This window comes from Condylura cristata, unplaced genomic scaffold (genome assembly GCF_000260355.1).
Source record: "Condylura cristata isolate star-nosed mole 26May11 unplaced genomic scaffold, ConCri1.0 scaffold00017, whole genome shotgun sequence".
Taxonomy (NCBI): domain Eukaryota; kingdom Metazoa; phylum Chordata; class Mammalia; order Eulipotyphla; family Talpidae; genus Condylura; species Condylura cristata.
This window is the reverse complement of record NW_004567118.1, coordinates 31,402,678-31,416,674: the sequence shown is the minus strand read 5'-3', so window position 1 is coordinate 31,416,674 and position 13,997 is coordinate 31,402,678. Positions and strand designations below refer to the sequence as shown.

At 57.4% G+C, this 13,997-nt stretch overlaps 1 protein-coding gene across 1 annotated transcript in view; it reads left to right on the top strand.

Moving 5' to 3' along the window:
• Positions 1-13,997, top strand: part of SPNS2 (spinster homolog 2 (Drosophila)) — a 33,003-nt gene that overhangs the window by 443 nt on the left and 18,563 nt on the right. Inside the window, exons 2-3 of the mRNA XM_004684756.2 lie at positions 1-267; positions 12,616-12,681. Coding sequence (XP_004684813.1) covers positions 1-267; positions 12,616-12,681 — 333 coding nt within the window. The remainder of the gene's footprint in view (positions 268-12,615; positions 12,682-13,997) is intronic.

Sequence of the window (13,997 nt, the reverse complement as noted above, 5' to 3'; positions counted from 1 at the left end):
GCGGTGGTGGTTGCTGCGGGGCGCGGGGAACGGGCGCCGCTGGAGTCGCGACCGCTGACGACGAGGTGCAGACGCTGTCGGGCAGCGTGAGGCGGGCCCCGTCCGGACCCCCCAGCACCTCCGGCACCCCCAACTGCGCAGCTGCTGCTAAGGCCCCCGGCACGCAGCAGCCCAAACCCGCCAGCTTGGGCCGCGGGCGGGGGGCAGCCGCCGCCATCCTCAGCTTGGGCAACGTGCTCAACTACCTGGACAGGTACACCGTAGCAGGTGAGCGAGTGCCCCACCCAGCCGGAGAACCAGGTACCCCAGGGAGTCTTTGGTCCCAGACCCCTTGTACCCACGCCTTAAGAGGCGTCCCTAAGGGTCTTCTGCTCAGGCACAACTGGGCAAATGATGTGAGATCCATGGGTCCAATCCGGGGACACCCCCACCCCACTTCCCGCATCAGGGGTTCGGATATCCCCACCCCTGGAGTAGCCCGCGCGCCCTCGCCAATCCCTGACGTCCCACCCGTTGTCCTCTTCTCGGGGAGTCTCCTCTGCGTCTCCGCGTTCTCGCCTCCGCGCCCCTTCCTGCCCTAACCTCAGGTTCCCGGGCCCCTCCCCACTTCCCCCAGGCGACGCAGTCCGTCCGTGGCCGGCCAGCTCCTTCCTTCCTCTACTGCCTCCACTCCCCTGCGAGCGTGCGGCGAGTGCGCGCGCCCCTTGCGGGTGTTCACCAGGGGAGACCAAACGTGTGCGCGCGGACCGCGCGGATGTGTGTGTGAGCGTGTGAGCGCGTGGCTGACAAAGGCTCTGGGCTGCGGGGAGCGGAGGGAGGGGCGGGGCCGGTCCTCGGCGCCTGGGGACCCAAGATGCGGTTTGCAGCTGGCCCTGACTAGAGGCCTGAGAAAGCCTCTCCCTGCTGTAAGGATTGGGGCCTGGGGCAGGACACAGACCACCGAGGCTCCAGAGGGGCTGCTCATCCTCTGTGAGCATCTCTGGGAACCTGCCTTGGGAGTGGGCTTTGGTTTCCCAGCAGCTGGGTTCCACTAGATTTGCACCTCATGTGCCTGGTGTGTGACCTTGGGCTTCCCAACTCAGCTCCTTTTAGCTCTGTTCTCCATTTGTGAGGTGGTTGATTCCTGGAACCTTTGGGGATAGATGGAATTCTGTTTTCCTGAGTGGTAACTGCCCTCCCCCAGTTCTCCAGTGGGAGTGGGGGCGTGGGGTGTCTCTGAGTAGGGACTTTCTTTCCCCTTCAGTGAACTGTTCTCTGTGCGGCCTTGTAAAAGGGCCTCTGGCCAGGTGGGCATAGCTGGGGGCTCCCTGTGGAAGGACAGCACTGCCTGTGGGCCTGGCAGGCTGGCCCAGAACCTGCCTAACCACAGCTTCGGAAATCTGGAGCTATAGGGAGAAAAACGACAGGGAAAAGAATTTTGGACAGCCTCTAAAGAGTACTTTGTGCTGACAGGAGAGTAGAGCCATGGGTCCCCTTCTCCAGGCCTCTGTCTGGGATTTTTTGTCAAGGTAGAAGAGAAGAACTCCGATGGAGGGCAGAGGCTTCCCCCTCCCCCGCAAGCGCTTTCAAAGCCTCTTGGCTCTCTCTTCCTCCACTGCAGGGAGTTGGAAGTGGGTACTAGCGGCACCAGTTTCTGGGTCGGACTGTCCCTAAGAGACTCTTGGTTTGGACCCAGCAATGCAGAAGTGCACCAGCCCCTGTCCTGCATAAGGTGCTGCCTGCCGCCCAGCTTAGTGCCAGCAGTCAGACAACATCCGGGACCTGTCGTCTGTGCAAAATAGACTTCTTTGTACAGATGAGGAAGCTGAGGCCCCCACACCACCCTTGTCCAAGATGGCTGAGCGCGCACGACAAAGCTGGCCTTAGTCCGGCCAGTGAGCTCCACCTGGGAGAGGTTTCCCTCTCCCAGCTGGACAACGAGTGGGCCTCCTTCTGGCATTGTAAAGCTTTCCAACTTGTTTTTTCCGGCCCTAGACCATCCCCTCTGACATTCTTTGGGAAACTGACTCTGCCAGAGTCTGAGAATGGTATTAGGAAGGTCTGGTGCTTATTTGCCACTACCCCTACTTGTCCGAGAGTCAGAATGGGGGAACAAGATAGGAAATTTCTGGTGAATTAGTAGGGGGACACGGAAAGCAGTGGCTATGAGGGTGTGGTGGCAGGGAGGAAGGCCAGGAAAGCCCTGTGCAAACACCGATGGGCCCTGCATCCCTCCCTGTCAGTGCCAAGGGTGGGAGTCTTGCTCCGCCCTGCCCCCAGCACACAACATACACAGATTTCCTCTCCGGATAAGCCTGACTCCCTCTCTCTTTATGGTAGACTTCCCTCACTCCCTACCCTGCCCCAGGAGAATTTATATCTTATGTCAACTGTCTGTATGGCAACTATGGTGTGTCATGTGGGAGGGGCAGCAGAATGGCCATCCCCGGCCTGAGTCCACCTGTTGCTAGCTGGCCCAGCTGGGACACAGGAGAGGATGCAGATGTCCCCACCTCTCAACCACCTTTGATGTTGGTACTCAGCTGATCCCTGAAACACTCACACCGGCTCCTGCATCAGAGAATGGGGATCGCTTCCTTTATGTGGGGTCTTGTGCAGGTCTGTGCTCATGGTACAGACCTTCAATGTCCAAAAGAAATATAATGCAAGCCACAGCTTTTACTGAAAATGTCCTTGCCCCCACCTTAAAAAAGTAGATTAATAATGTATTTAATTCAATAGCTCCGACATATTTCAACATGTGATCACTATGAAAGCTGTTTTTGAGCCCTGTGTGTGTTTTCCATTTACAGCACATGTCGGTGTGAGCTAGTGGCCTTTTGGGGGTGTGATGGCCACAGCGGCCAGCAGACAGTGAAGTTCTGGACTCTTTGATGCCAGAGCTCCAGTCCAGACTCTTCACCTCCCCCGCTGCGTGACCTTGGGGATCTTGCCTGGTCCTTCTGTGGGCTCATTTCCTCTCCCCACCTCCTGGGTTGTGTGGAGTAGATGAGAATGTCTCTTAGGCACCTGGGACAAGGCCAGACTCCGAGGAGAGCTTCGCAAATGTCAGCTCCCTTCCTGGCCACATCTCCGCTCAAGCTGTGCCCTGCCCCCATGCCCTTCCCGCTCTCTGTTTTTGACAGCTCCTTTCAGGATACCTATGTGAACCCCTCCTTTCTCCACCAGGGCTCCATCCTGGGAACTCCAGTAGGTTCCCCTCTGCCCTAGCATTCCCAGCACCACCCGTGATCCAGCTAATTATGGCTCTCCTCCTCCCCATGAGAACCCCCCGAGGCAGCAGGCTGCCACAGCAGATGAGGAAAGCCAGGCTCCTCTCCTGCTTTTCTACCTGGGCGTTGCTTCAGTTGGATGAAATTAAGGTAGCCCAGAACCCACCTCTGAACGCTTCCCTCCAGCGGAGGACACTGATTCCCCAGATCGGCATTTCTCCAAGGTCACACAGCAGGGTGGAGCAGGACCGGAACCCCTGGGACAGGGTTCTCTTGGGGAAGGCTGGGCAGGTGACTCTCAACTCAGTTTAGCAGAGAGGCAGTTTGAACTTCCCTAGGGCACGTGGCTTTTGCTCCCACGACCCCTGCCAGCCTGGCAGCCAAAGGCCCTCAGGTCCTGGGTCCTGGATCTCTACTTGCCCGCTCTGCCCCTGGCACAAGAGCTGCTTCTGCCCCTGGGCTCCTGTTCTTTGTCTGTAAAATGGAAACAGAGCTGAGTGTGTAGGTGGCAGTTTTCTGCTCCTGGAACCAGGCCCAGCAGGAGGGAGCTGGTGGGGCCCTGTTCATGGTTGGTGAGTGACTATTCGAGGATTGAGATCCTTCTCTAACTTCACCAGCACCCACTCCCTTCCTGGGACTTCTTTTCTTTGGGTCCAGAGTGTGGCTGATTGGGAACTTGACATGGGGTGGGGCTGGGGCAGGTGAGGAGAGCTGAGCCCTGCCCTGAGGGAGTCCTTTCTGCCAAAGAAGCTGAGACCGGTATCCATGGCAACCGCTCACTAACACAAACCCAGAAGAAGAAACAGTGCTGGGACACAGCCAGGGAAACACAGGGCTGGTAAGGGCTGGGGGCTTCCCCAAGTCCCTGAGCCATGTGCAGGAGGGCGCTGCCAGGCCAGGACTCTGGCCTCTATTTCTTTCGCCTGCCCAATTTGGCCTGTCCAGAGTTAACAGATGAGGAAATAGAGGTCACCCAGTAGATAGAAGCCAAGTAAATCCCCAAGGTCTGTGGCTATCTTTTTGGACAAGGATAATCAACATCCTCAACACGCTCCTGCCCTGCCCCCTCGGTGGCCCTGTCCCCTGGGGTGGCACTGCCCTGGCCATAGCCACGTCAGCACTACCTAAAGTGTGCAGGGCGGGGTGTCCCAGGGCTGCATTCCAGAACGCCTGCCTGGCAGGTCAGCACCCAGGTAAACTGCCGGGCAGCCTGGAATGCCAGTGCCTTAGTGACTAACCCCAGCTGTCCACTTCCTTGCTCCTTCTTCCTTCTAGGCCCCTTTCCAGCTGGTTCTGCCAGTACTTCTGCTGTGCTGTTGACCTGTCAGAGGAAGTGACTTGCAACTCGCTACCTTGATCCTGGGCCCAGCCGGAGCCTCGGTCTCCTGTTTTGCCAATGGATCAGGCAGCTGCAGGGCCGCCTGGGCTGAGTGTGAGACCAGCGGGGTCACGGCAGCTCAGAGAGAGGGGCTCTGCGCCCCGCCCCCAGACAGGAGGTGACTTTCATTTCTGCCTGAGTACCGGGGCCTGAAACCCTGAGGGAGGAAGGGGGCTGAAAGCTAGGAAGCTACTAGAACATGGCCTTGATCCCAGGCTCCTGGAGCTGTGGTCCCTAGTATCTTCTGGGCTGAGCTTCCTGCTCCTGGCTCTGCCAGACTTCTGTGTGACCTGAGGCCGCTTCTGACCCTCTCTGAGCTCTGAGTCCACAATAGATGATTTTGTCTCTTTCTGTGGTCAGGATCTTACTCCTAAGAGTGGTGTGGGGCACTTGGCCCCTGGGACTTCTGCTGACCCCCACTTCTGCCTTTTTCAGTGTTTGTCCTCCTGGATAAGCAGGTCTGCTCCCCAGGAGCAGCAGCAGCTTACCCCAGTTTCTCCTGGAGGCCCAGTCGTGACTTAGTCTTCTTCCCCAACTCTGGGCTGAGTCAGGCGCCTGACTGCAGGCTTGCAGCTGTGTCTGTTGGCCTTCATCACCTCCCACCTGTGTAGGGTGGTGTCTCCCTCCCACCTCGAGGGGCTGAGCCTGGTTGTCTCCGGTCCCTAGTGGGGGACTGGCACAGGCTTAGCTCCGGTTGGCTGGCCAAGGGGCAGAGTTGGGCTTCCCCAGCCCTAGCCTACCCCAGACTGAAGGGGTTGGTGGGCATGTTGGGATGACCCTGGGGAAGGACTCCTGTTTCCGAGGCCAGGGCTGCTCTCGCCCTGGCCGGTGCTGCCCTGCTGTTCTGAAGAGGACTCCCTATGGGCTTCAGGCCTTGTGTCTCAGGGAAGGAGGTGAGGGCAGTGGACATTGTGGTCCCTGGCTACCTCGCCCGCAGCCCTGAGAATAGGGCTTCCTCACCCCACACGGGGCAGTGGCTGCTGTTCAGGGGTCTCTGCGTGGCTCTACCTTGCTGCTTCTGCAAGCAGAGGGCACGTGAGGCAGAGGACTGGTCCCAGGTTACACAGCGAAGTGGTGTGAACAGAATGCTGGTCTGCTCCGCGCCTGGCCCTCCCTGGCTAGCTGGGAGGTTGACAAAAGAAGCCCTAAGGGAGATATGGCCAAGGCAGAAGAGTTTATATTAGAGCAAGAAAGAAGCAGGAACAGTGCACTAGGCAGAGCTTGGAGGCAGGTGATGGGTGGGGGCCACCCTTCTACCTCACCCCCAGTGATGCCAACATGGGTACACTGCAGCATGGGTACACACCAGCCTCCCACCCTACTTGGTAGCTCCTTGAGGTCTCCATGGTTCCTTCACTTGTGTCAAGCATGGATTTGCCAAAGAAGTGGTCTGGAAGCCAAGAACACGAGTAGGCCCTGTCATCTATAAGAACGACACCACCTAAAGACACCCCTGGGAGGGGAGGCGTGACTCGGTCACGTACTCTTTCTAGCACCGTGTTGGGGTGGCTGGTGTGGATAGTTAGAGGAAGCAGTGCACCTCTTTTGAGGGGGGTTTTGGGTTGAGGTGGAGAACACAGGCTGGGTCTGCAGGCTTGTGGGCAGTTCAGCCCAGTTCCTGCTGCCGCTGCAGTCTCTGTCTCACTGGCCGTCTAAACCTCGAGTTTCCATCGGAGAAGCGGGAGCAGGAGTCTCTTTGCCACTGAAGCAGCACGTGTGGAGAAGACTGAGCATTCATGGGCTTGAGCTGGGCCACCCCCAGCAGGACAAGGTCTCTAACACTCCCCACCCTCTCTCTTCTGCACACCCTGCCTGGTCCAGGGCTGCAGTCACACAAGCCAGGCTCTCTGAGGGTCACGATAAGGGTGTGGTCACCTTGTCCTTCTTCCTCCCACCACCATAGTCTCGGGAGCTCCTGAGGCAGGATAGGGCCGGGAAGGCTGAAGTGGGAAGGGGGTGGCGGGGGCGGGGAAGGGGGGCCGCTATGCAAAGCCCCCAAATTGCTAAGGCCAAGTCTGGTTCCAGGAAAGCAGGCCCCAAATGATAGACTAGAACCACAGGACAGAGGCTGGGCTGCCTGTCCCCGCCCACTCTGGGCAAAGAGACTTGGAGGGGAGGAGGGAGGGCTCTCTGGGCTCTGGGGGTGGTTCCTTTGTAGGGCTGGCGGCGTCCACAGTGGGTCTTCGGTAGCAAGGGGTGTGCAGGTCTCCAGCCACAGTGTTTTCTAGGGAGACAGGTTCAGAGTTGAGGTTGTCTAGGAGGGGGCTTCCTGAGGGGCTGAGGCTTTGGCACTGGGGGGCCTCATCCTCACGGTCCCCGCAGAGATGACCCCTAAGCTGTGCCAACGTGAATGACCCAGATCTGTAGGGTAACATGGAGGCAGGAGGGTTGACATAAGTAGAGCAAATGCAACTGAGATTGAGGAATGGACCCAGCAGGGATATGTGAGGATTCTGGGCCACTCCTCAGATGCAGTTTAGAGTAGGGGCCAGATATACCTGGAGGGTACCCAGTGTCCCTTGGGGGTGGGGTGGAGTGGGGTAGGGTCTTGCCCATGGGAGCTCACGGGCGTAGAAGTGTATGTTCATGACTCAGGGGCTACTTGGCCTGGCTCCCTTAGGCTGATGGGGGCTGCTGGCAGGGTAACCCGTGGTTTTCCAGCCTTAGCCATGCAGAGCCAGGCCAGCAGAGCCAGGCCCTTGGGCCTCTGTAATTACTGGGGTGGGAGCTGTGGCCAAACGTTGGTGCCGGGATGAGACTTTCAGAACGAGTCAGCTCCGAGAGGCTCCACGGGGCTCTGGTGTCCCTCTGATGGCAGGCTCGTCTCGTCTTGCCTTACCGACGGGCCTTACCTGCCTTTCCCGCGTCTGTCCTCATGTGGAAAAAAGAACACCGAGGTGGGAGCCCCCCCTTTGTTCTCTGGCCATGACCTGGGCTGTGTCCTGTCCCACAAGTTAATCATCAGTGAGAACATTTATAAAATTATTGACTCCCTACTGTGTGCCAGACACTGTGCCAAGCACTTAACGTGGTTTAATCTGTCTAAACCTCACAACCATTGGACAGAGCAGACCTTAACGTGAAGACACGTTACAGAGAAGGAAGCTGGCACAGAGAGGTTAGCTAACTTGTCTAAGGTCACAGAGCCAGGAAGGTGAGAAAGCCAGGATTTGAACCCAGATGCCTGGCTCTGGAGCCCGTCCTTTGGGGAATCAGCCGACTGCCTGCTGCTCCGAGGGGCACGCTTAACATGGGGAGGTGATTATACTTGGGCTTGAGTACCAGGTGGCCTCTCCTGGCTGACTGGGCCTGGAGAGACCTCAGGATCCTACTGTTCCAACCTTGCATCTGAGGCTGACCTGAGCCGGGGGCGCCCAAGGTCAGTGTGGGTTTCTTTTTACACCTTGTGATATCAGCAGGGTGGTTTGACAGGAGGAGGGCGAGGAAGCCAGGGGTCCTGCGATCTAGACCCTGCTCCCCCAGGGGCCAGCAGTGATGCCAAATGCCTGGCTGGGGAGGCTGGGGCCAGATTCCCTCTGGCTCTGGGGGTTCCCTCAAGGTGACAGGCACCTCACTAACTGCTGCAGAGGAGAGTGTTGGTGGTGGCAGTCTGTGACCTTGGATCTGGGCCTTAGGTGGCGTGGATCTTAACAGGTGGAGATGGACACCCCAGGAAGACGGCACAGCTGTCATCAGCTGGAGGTCTGCAGACTGTGGTGCTGGAGACTCAGGGCCTCGGACCTGCAGTGCCAGGTTACCAGTCTCCCAGCTAGCGTGGTAATAGATGGCCAGGTCTCACGTCTACAGAGGGTGTTAGGGGACTGGACTCCATTTGGGTGGCAGTGGCAGCTGTTGTGTTATGGGTCTCAGCTCCTCCAGGTACACGCTCAAACAGCGTGCGTCCCATAGTGAGCACGCAACAGGGGTTAGTAACTTGCTATTCTTGCTGTTCTTGGTGGTATAACTGAGCCAGGGCCAGTTTGAAATATTTGTGCGTGAATCTGAGGTCCAGGAAGAATGTTCAGGCGCTGGGCTATGGTGTTAGCTCTGTGAGTCCAGACAGAGCTGGTCTCTGGAGCCCCAGCTCAGGATTTAGCGTGAAAGCAGTACATGCCTGTGAGGTCAGGCAGTGGGGGCTGCTGGACGGGCTGGGAGGACAGGGACAGGAGGCCAGGTCAGATGTGAGGGCTGACTCCCAGGTCTCTGGCCTGGCTACAGCCGTGGTCCTGTTCAGGGGGTGGGGACCAGGAGGCGGGGCTGAGGAACTGGATTTGGGTGACAGAAACACTGAGGGATGGAAGTGTCTGTGGGGTTGAGTCACCAGTAGGTGATCGGTTTCAGGGGAGTGATGGAGGTGAGGACATTGGGTTGAGAGGGGAGAGAACTCTATTAAATACTTGAGCTGTGAAATGAGGTGAGAGATGGAGCGACTGGTTAGAGGTCAGAGGTTGGGTTGTTTTTGCCATCCGGATGAGAGATGTTTGTGAGCAGATGTGCAGATGATAGAAGCAAGGGAGATGTGCACCCACAGACTTGAGCCAGGGGCTAACCTGAGCAAGATCTTGGGGGGCAGGAGGGATGGATGATCTAGGTAGAGCAGGTGACAGCTGACCTTGGACCAGAGGCAAAACCCTTAGGGGCTTGGGAGCGGTATTAATGGGATCCATAAATTAGAAAATTCAGGGGCCTTGCTATTCTAGAATATTCTTTTGGCCCAGGCATGAGAACCCTGTGACCAGAGAGGGTGATTCTTGCTGTGGATTTGAAGCAACTGCCTGGAGAGAGCCAAATTGGAAGTTGTAGCTACAGGGGGCCTGGCGTTTTCAAGCTGCTGGGACTGGTGGAATGGGCTTGGCCGGAGCTGTTGGAGGCCGCTCCTGGGCGTGAGGCCCGTCCTGTGACCCACCAAACCTCAGCCTCCAAGAGAGGAGGCTAAAAATAAGGCTGTGGTAAAGAAGGAAGGGGTGTGTGGGCCCAAACCAGGCTGGAGCTCAGAGGAAAATGTGAGACGGCTGGCCGGGCTGCTGTGACACACACTTCCCACGCCAGCGGCCAGTGTGCTCCCCCCGGCCTGTGGTCACGGCCCTTCCAGGCCTAGGAGAAGGAAAACAACCCCACAGGCCCGGGTCAGGCCTGACCTGGGGCTTGTGGCCCACATGAGGCCCTGCTCCCCAGGAAGTTTCTGTCCTTCTATGACAGTTCAGGCTTTGGACCCCAAGTTGGGCCCTAGGGGATCTCGGGGTGGGGGTGTCCATGTAATTTTGTGACTTGGGGTCTACAATTCTGAGGGACTTTGGACTTGGAGAAATGCTCCTCCGTCTTTATCGGAGCTCTGTGAGGCTTCCCGGAGGCAGGGACAGTCCTGGATCTTGAAGTTTTAGGAGGGAGGGCCAGGTGGTTAGGGTGCTCCTCAGGGAGGAAGCAAGAGTGTTGTGATTTGCTGTGGACACACAACATCTCCATGGTGACCACTAGAAGGGTTGCTGCTGACCCATGTCTTCCCCAGGGCATGCATGGAGCCCCTCGTTACAAACCAGGGTGGGGAGCAGTGCTTCATCTACCAACTTCATCCATCCTTTCTCCCCCCCATATTACATAGTGACAGCCCCCCTTCTGGGCTTGGTGGTGACGTGCAATATTCCTGCACGCAGGGGCTGAGGGTCTGGTGGGAGGTGAGCAGTCCCTGCTCATCATCCACAGCCACTCTGGGTCAGCTGTGTGCTGGGCCCTGGGCCAGAAGTCAGGCCTGAACCACAGAGAGGAAGCGTGTGAAGAACTTCAGTCTTGGTAATAGACCTGGCTTCAGATCTTAACTCTGACACCTTAGGTGCTATGTGACAAATTACTTTACTGCTCAGAACCTGTTTCCTCACATGTAAAATGGGAATTAACTACCAGCAATGGTGGCCAGGATAGAAATGCCAACTTAGCAGGAACAAATAACTAGTAGCAAATGAGCTCATATTCATGTCTCTATGTGTCTACCTTATAGAACTAACTCACCCTCGCTTGACAAGCACTAAAATAAGAATGGACAGGTAGGGAGCAGGGAGCAAGTTTATTAAGGGTGGCGATAGGGGGAGAAATCAAGGGAGACATTCCAGAAGAAGACGCATCAGAACTAGTTTGGAAAGAGCAGTAGGGATTAGCATAGCCCACAAAATTGTGCCAGGGCAATAAAAGGGAGTGTGTGCAGTCGGGGAGAGAGGGGTTGAATGGTTTTGGGGGGTTGGAGTGTGGAAAGGGGTAGTGTCCCGAGGAGTGAGGTTGGAGGGTGGGGTCGATAGGGATGAACTTGGTACCGGGCTTGGTCCTCTCCTGAGCACCTGTGGCCAAGGGTGATGGTGGCTGCGTGAGAGAGGGATGTATCAGGTCCACAGCTCAGGGAGAGCAGAGGCCCTGGCTCAGGAGGGGGGATGGGCTTTGGGCCTGGCAGGTGAGTATGAGTGACTCCCCAAGGTTGGGTCCAGCCTAGTCTCTCACAGGCTCAGAGGGCACTCCTGACCTCTCTAACACCAGACTGGGACAACTCGGAGGTTCCACTTGCTGGCTCCACCATCTACCTGCCCTGGACCAGCTCCTGGCTTCTGCCTCCAAGGCAAGGCCACAACCTGCCTTGGTTATTAAGTCATTAACTAGGCCTCACATGGCCTCTTCATTATGGGTAATTATGGTAAATCCACTTGAGGCATTAACAAGGAGGAGGCCAGCTTCTCTTGGCTCTGGGCTGCTAGGACACCAGCTGGGTCTGACCTTGTGGCTCAGGAAACTGCTTAGCATGCCAGCTGAGGGACAGTGACACCCTCCCCCTCATCCTTGCCCCCAGTTCCATGCTAGGTGGGACCACACACACACACCAGCACTTGGAAATTCCACTTCCGCCCATTTCCCCGTTGTGTGTCTGAGCATCTGCTTAACTTCCTGTGTCTAAGTTTCCTCATCTGTCCAGTGGAATAAAAAAATACCAGACTTATAGAGTGAGGGTTAATCCAGGAAAGGCTTAATGTTCATCATTTTAAATGCTGACGTCATCAGCACCGTCAGGGAAAGCTCTGGGAATCCCCGGAAAGCAAGCAGCGTCTGAGTCTGTCTTCCATGTCGGGACACATGCGTGTGTGTCCTGACTCACGCTTTATATCCGTTTCCTTTCTTCCCTGTCCCTTCTCAATGCTCTGTGCAGTAGTTAGGGGCTCTGAACCGTGACCGAACCAACTGCTGTCCTCAGAGATAAGGGGAGGTGGGGATCTGGAGATCTGCTTCCTCAGAAGCCCTGGTTGAGAGCTTGGAGATGTGCGAGGGGCCCCCCGGGGTTGCTGGTCCCCCATACAGTCTGTTCACAAGCAGTTGCTCTGGTTGCAATCCCCACTCCCCACCCCCCAACATGCAAAGCCCTAACAGGAGACAGAGGTGGTGTGGGCTTGGGAAAAGGGCAGGCCAACTTTAAAGTTGGCCTGGATCCTTGCTTGCCTTCCACTGAGTCTTGACTCCTGCATCAGAAAACTGGGAGTCCTGGTTATAATCCTGGGGACAGTTGGGTGGGTGTGAGTGTGCTTGTGTGCACAGACTGGTGAGCAGGTGAGTGTTGGCTGCCAGCCCCCTGCCCTCTCTCTGGCCAAGGGGCTCCCTGCAGCTTTCAGTTGCTGTGCATCTGATCTCTGGTATCCCTGAGGGTAGGCCTCAGGACCCAGCGTGGCACCGGGTGGCACATGGGCAAGAGGCCCAAGCTGGCAGATAGGAAAGCGGCTTGGCTGCCGATCCTCCACAGAGGAGCCTCAGACCCCTCCAAGGGCCAAGTGAGGGGTGGTACCTTATTCTCAGGGTGAGCTCAGGGGGCCAGGAAGGAAGGAAGCGGGGGCCTCCAAGGTCCCCAGTGGCCTGGCTACACTGGGAAGGGTGATATTCTGTAGATGGGACCAGCCTGGGCCTACAAGGTGGAAAGAGGGCTGGGGTCGGGGGTCACTGGGTGGGGTAGGGGGCTGGGCACCCAGACACCAGACTCAGTAAGTGCCCTGTCTCCCCTCCCAGGAGTCCTTCTGGACATCCAGCAGCACTTCGGGGTCAAGGACCGAGGAGCTGGCTTGCTGCAGTCAGGTAAGCCCGCCTGCCGCCTTCCCCTCCCACTGGGCCTCTCTGGTCCTGACTTTCTGGAAAGATCATGGGCTTGGCCTGCAAATCCCTTTGATGGCGCTCACATTTCTCTAAGTCTTTCCTTCTTTTCTCCTCTTGTAAAACAAAAACAAGTAGCAGCCTGGAGGGCTGTGAGAGCTATACCTTGCCGGCCTCTGGGAGGCCCAGTGCTGTAGGGCCCACCTAGGGGTCCATAGGGTCCATGAGGGGACAGGCGATGTCAATAGAGCCTTAGTGAATTCCTTTCTCTATGCTGCACCCCCCCACCCTTTCCATCCATTGCCATCAACCTGGGAGTCACTTCTTTTCTTTTTTTTGGGGGGGGAGTCACTTCTTATGTCAAACAGAGCTCCCCTTAACTCTGGGGTCATTCCCCAACCCAGACAGGAGGCTGAGGATCTGGTTCCCTATCCCCTGGGACTCCAGACTTCTGCTCAATGGGGGCAAAGTTTGGCGCCTCCCTGGGCTGGGACAGTGTGCAGCCATCCAGCGGCCACCCAGCCAGCTGCCTCTCCCTCAAGGCTCCATGTCTCCTTTGCCCCTGGGTTCCTGGCTCCCTGAGCCTCCCCTGGCTGTGGCCCTGCTGGTGATACCCTCAGCAGGCCCCTGAGGCCTTGGTGAGGACTCAGAGCCAGTGCTGTACCCCAGCGCTGATCCCGACCTGGGTATAGTCAGCTCCCTTGACCTTGGAGTCCACCTGACTGCCAGGCTGGCCAGATGTGTGCAAGACAGCCCAAAGTCTGCATTCCAGAGCATGAACCCCTTCCCCTGCTCAGGCTGTCCTGGGAGGGGAGGCAGGAGGGGTGGAGCTGGCTGTCCAGGAACCTGCCTGACCTGTCTGGGTGGCATTCCAATATGCCAGCACCTTCTCTGCAGTCTCCCCAGCTCAGGAATGCCACAGCCAGGCTGGGCCACCTGTCCTCACTCCCCACATGGGGTCTTTGTGCTCAGAGGGGGATGTGGTAACTCCAGGGCTTAGTCCTAATCAGTGAGGCTACTGACAACCGGCAAGGACCAGGCAAGACTGGGGCCAGCACCTCCTAAGTTTGGCCAGGTCTCTGCCCCTGCTGGTGTCCCTCCCTCTTGGAGCTTTCCTGTGACTCCTCCCGGCTTCTTGTGCCTCCTTGGCTGGGTGAGGGCAAGTCAGCCTGCCCTGGGGCCTGAGACAGTCCCTTCAGCCTCCTGGGCTCTGCACTTACAGCCAGGAAGAGAGTTCAAGCTAGAGGGAGAGTGGGAGGGAGCCGTAGAGCCAACTGCCCAGCCCCCTCCTGCCTTGGGGG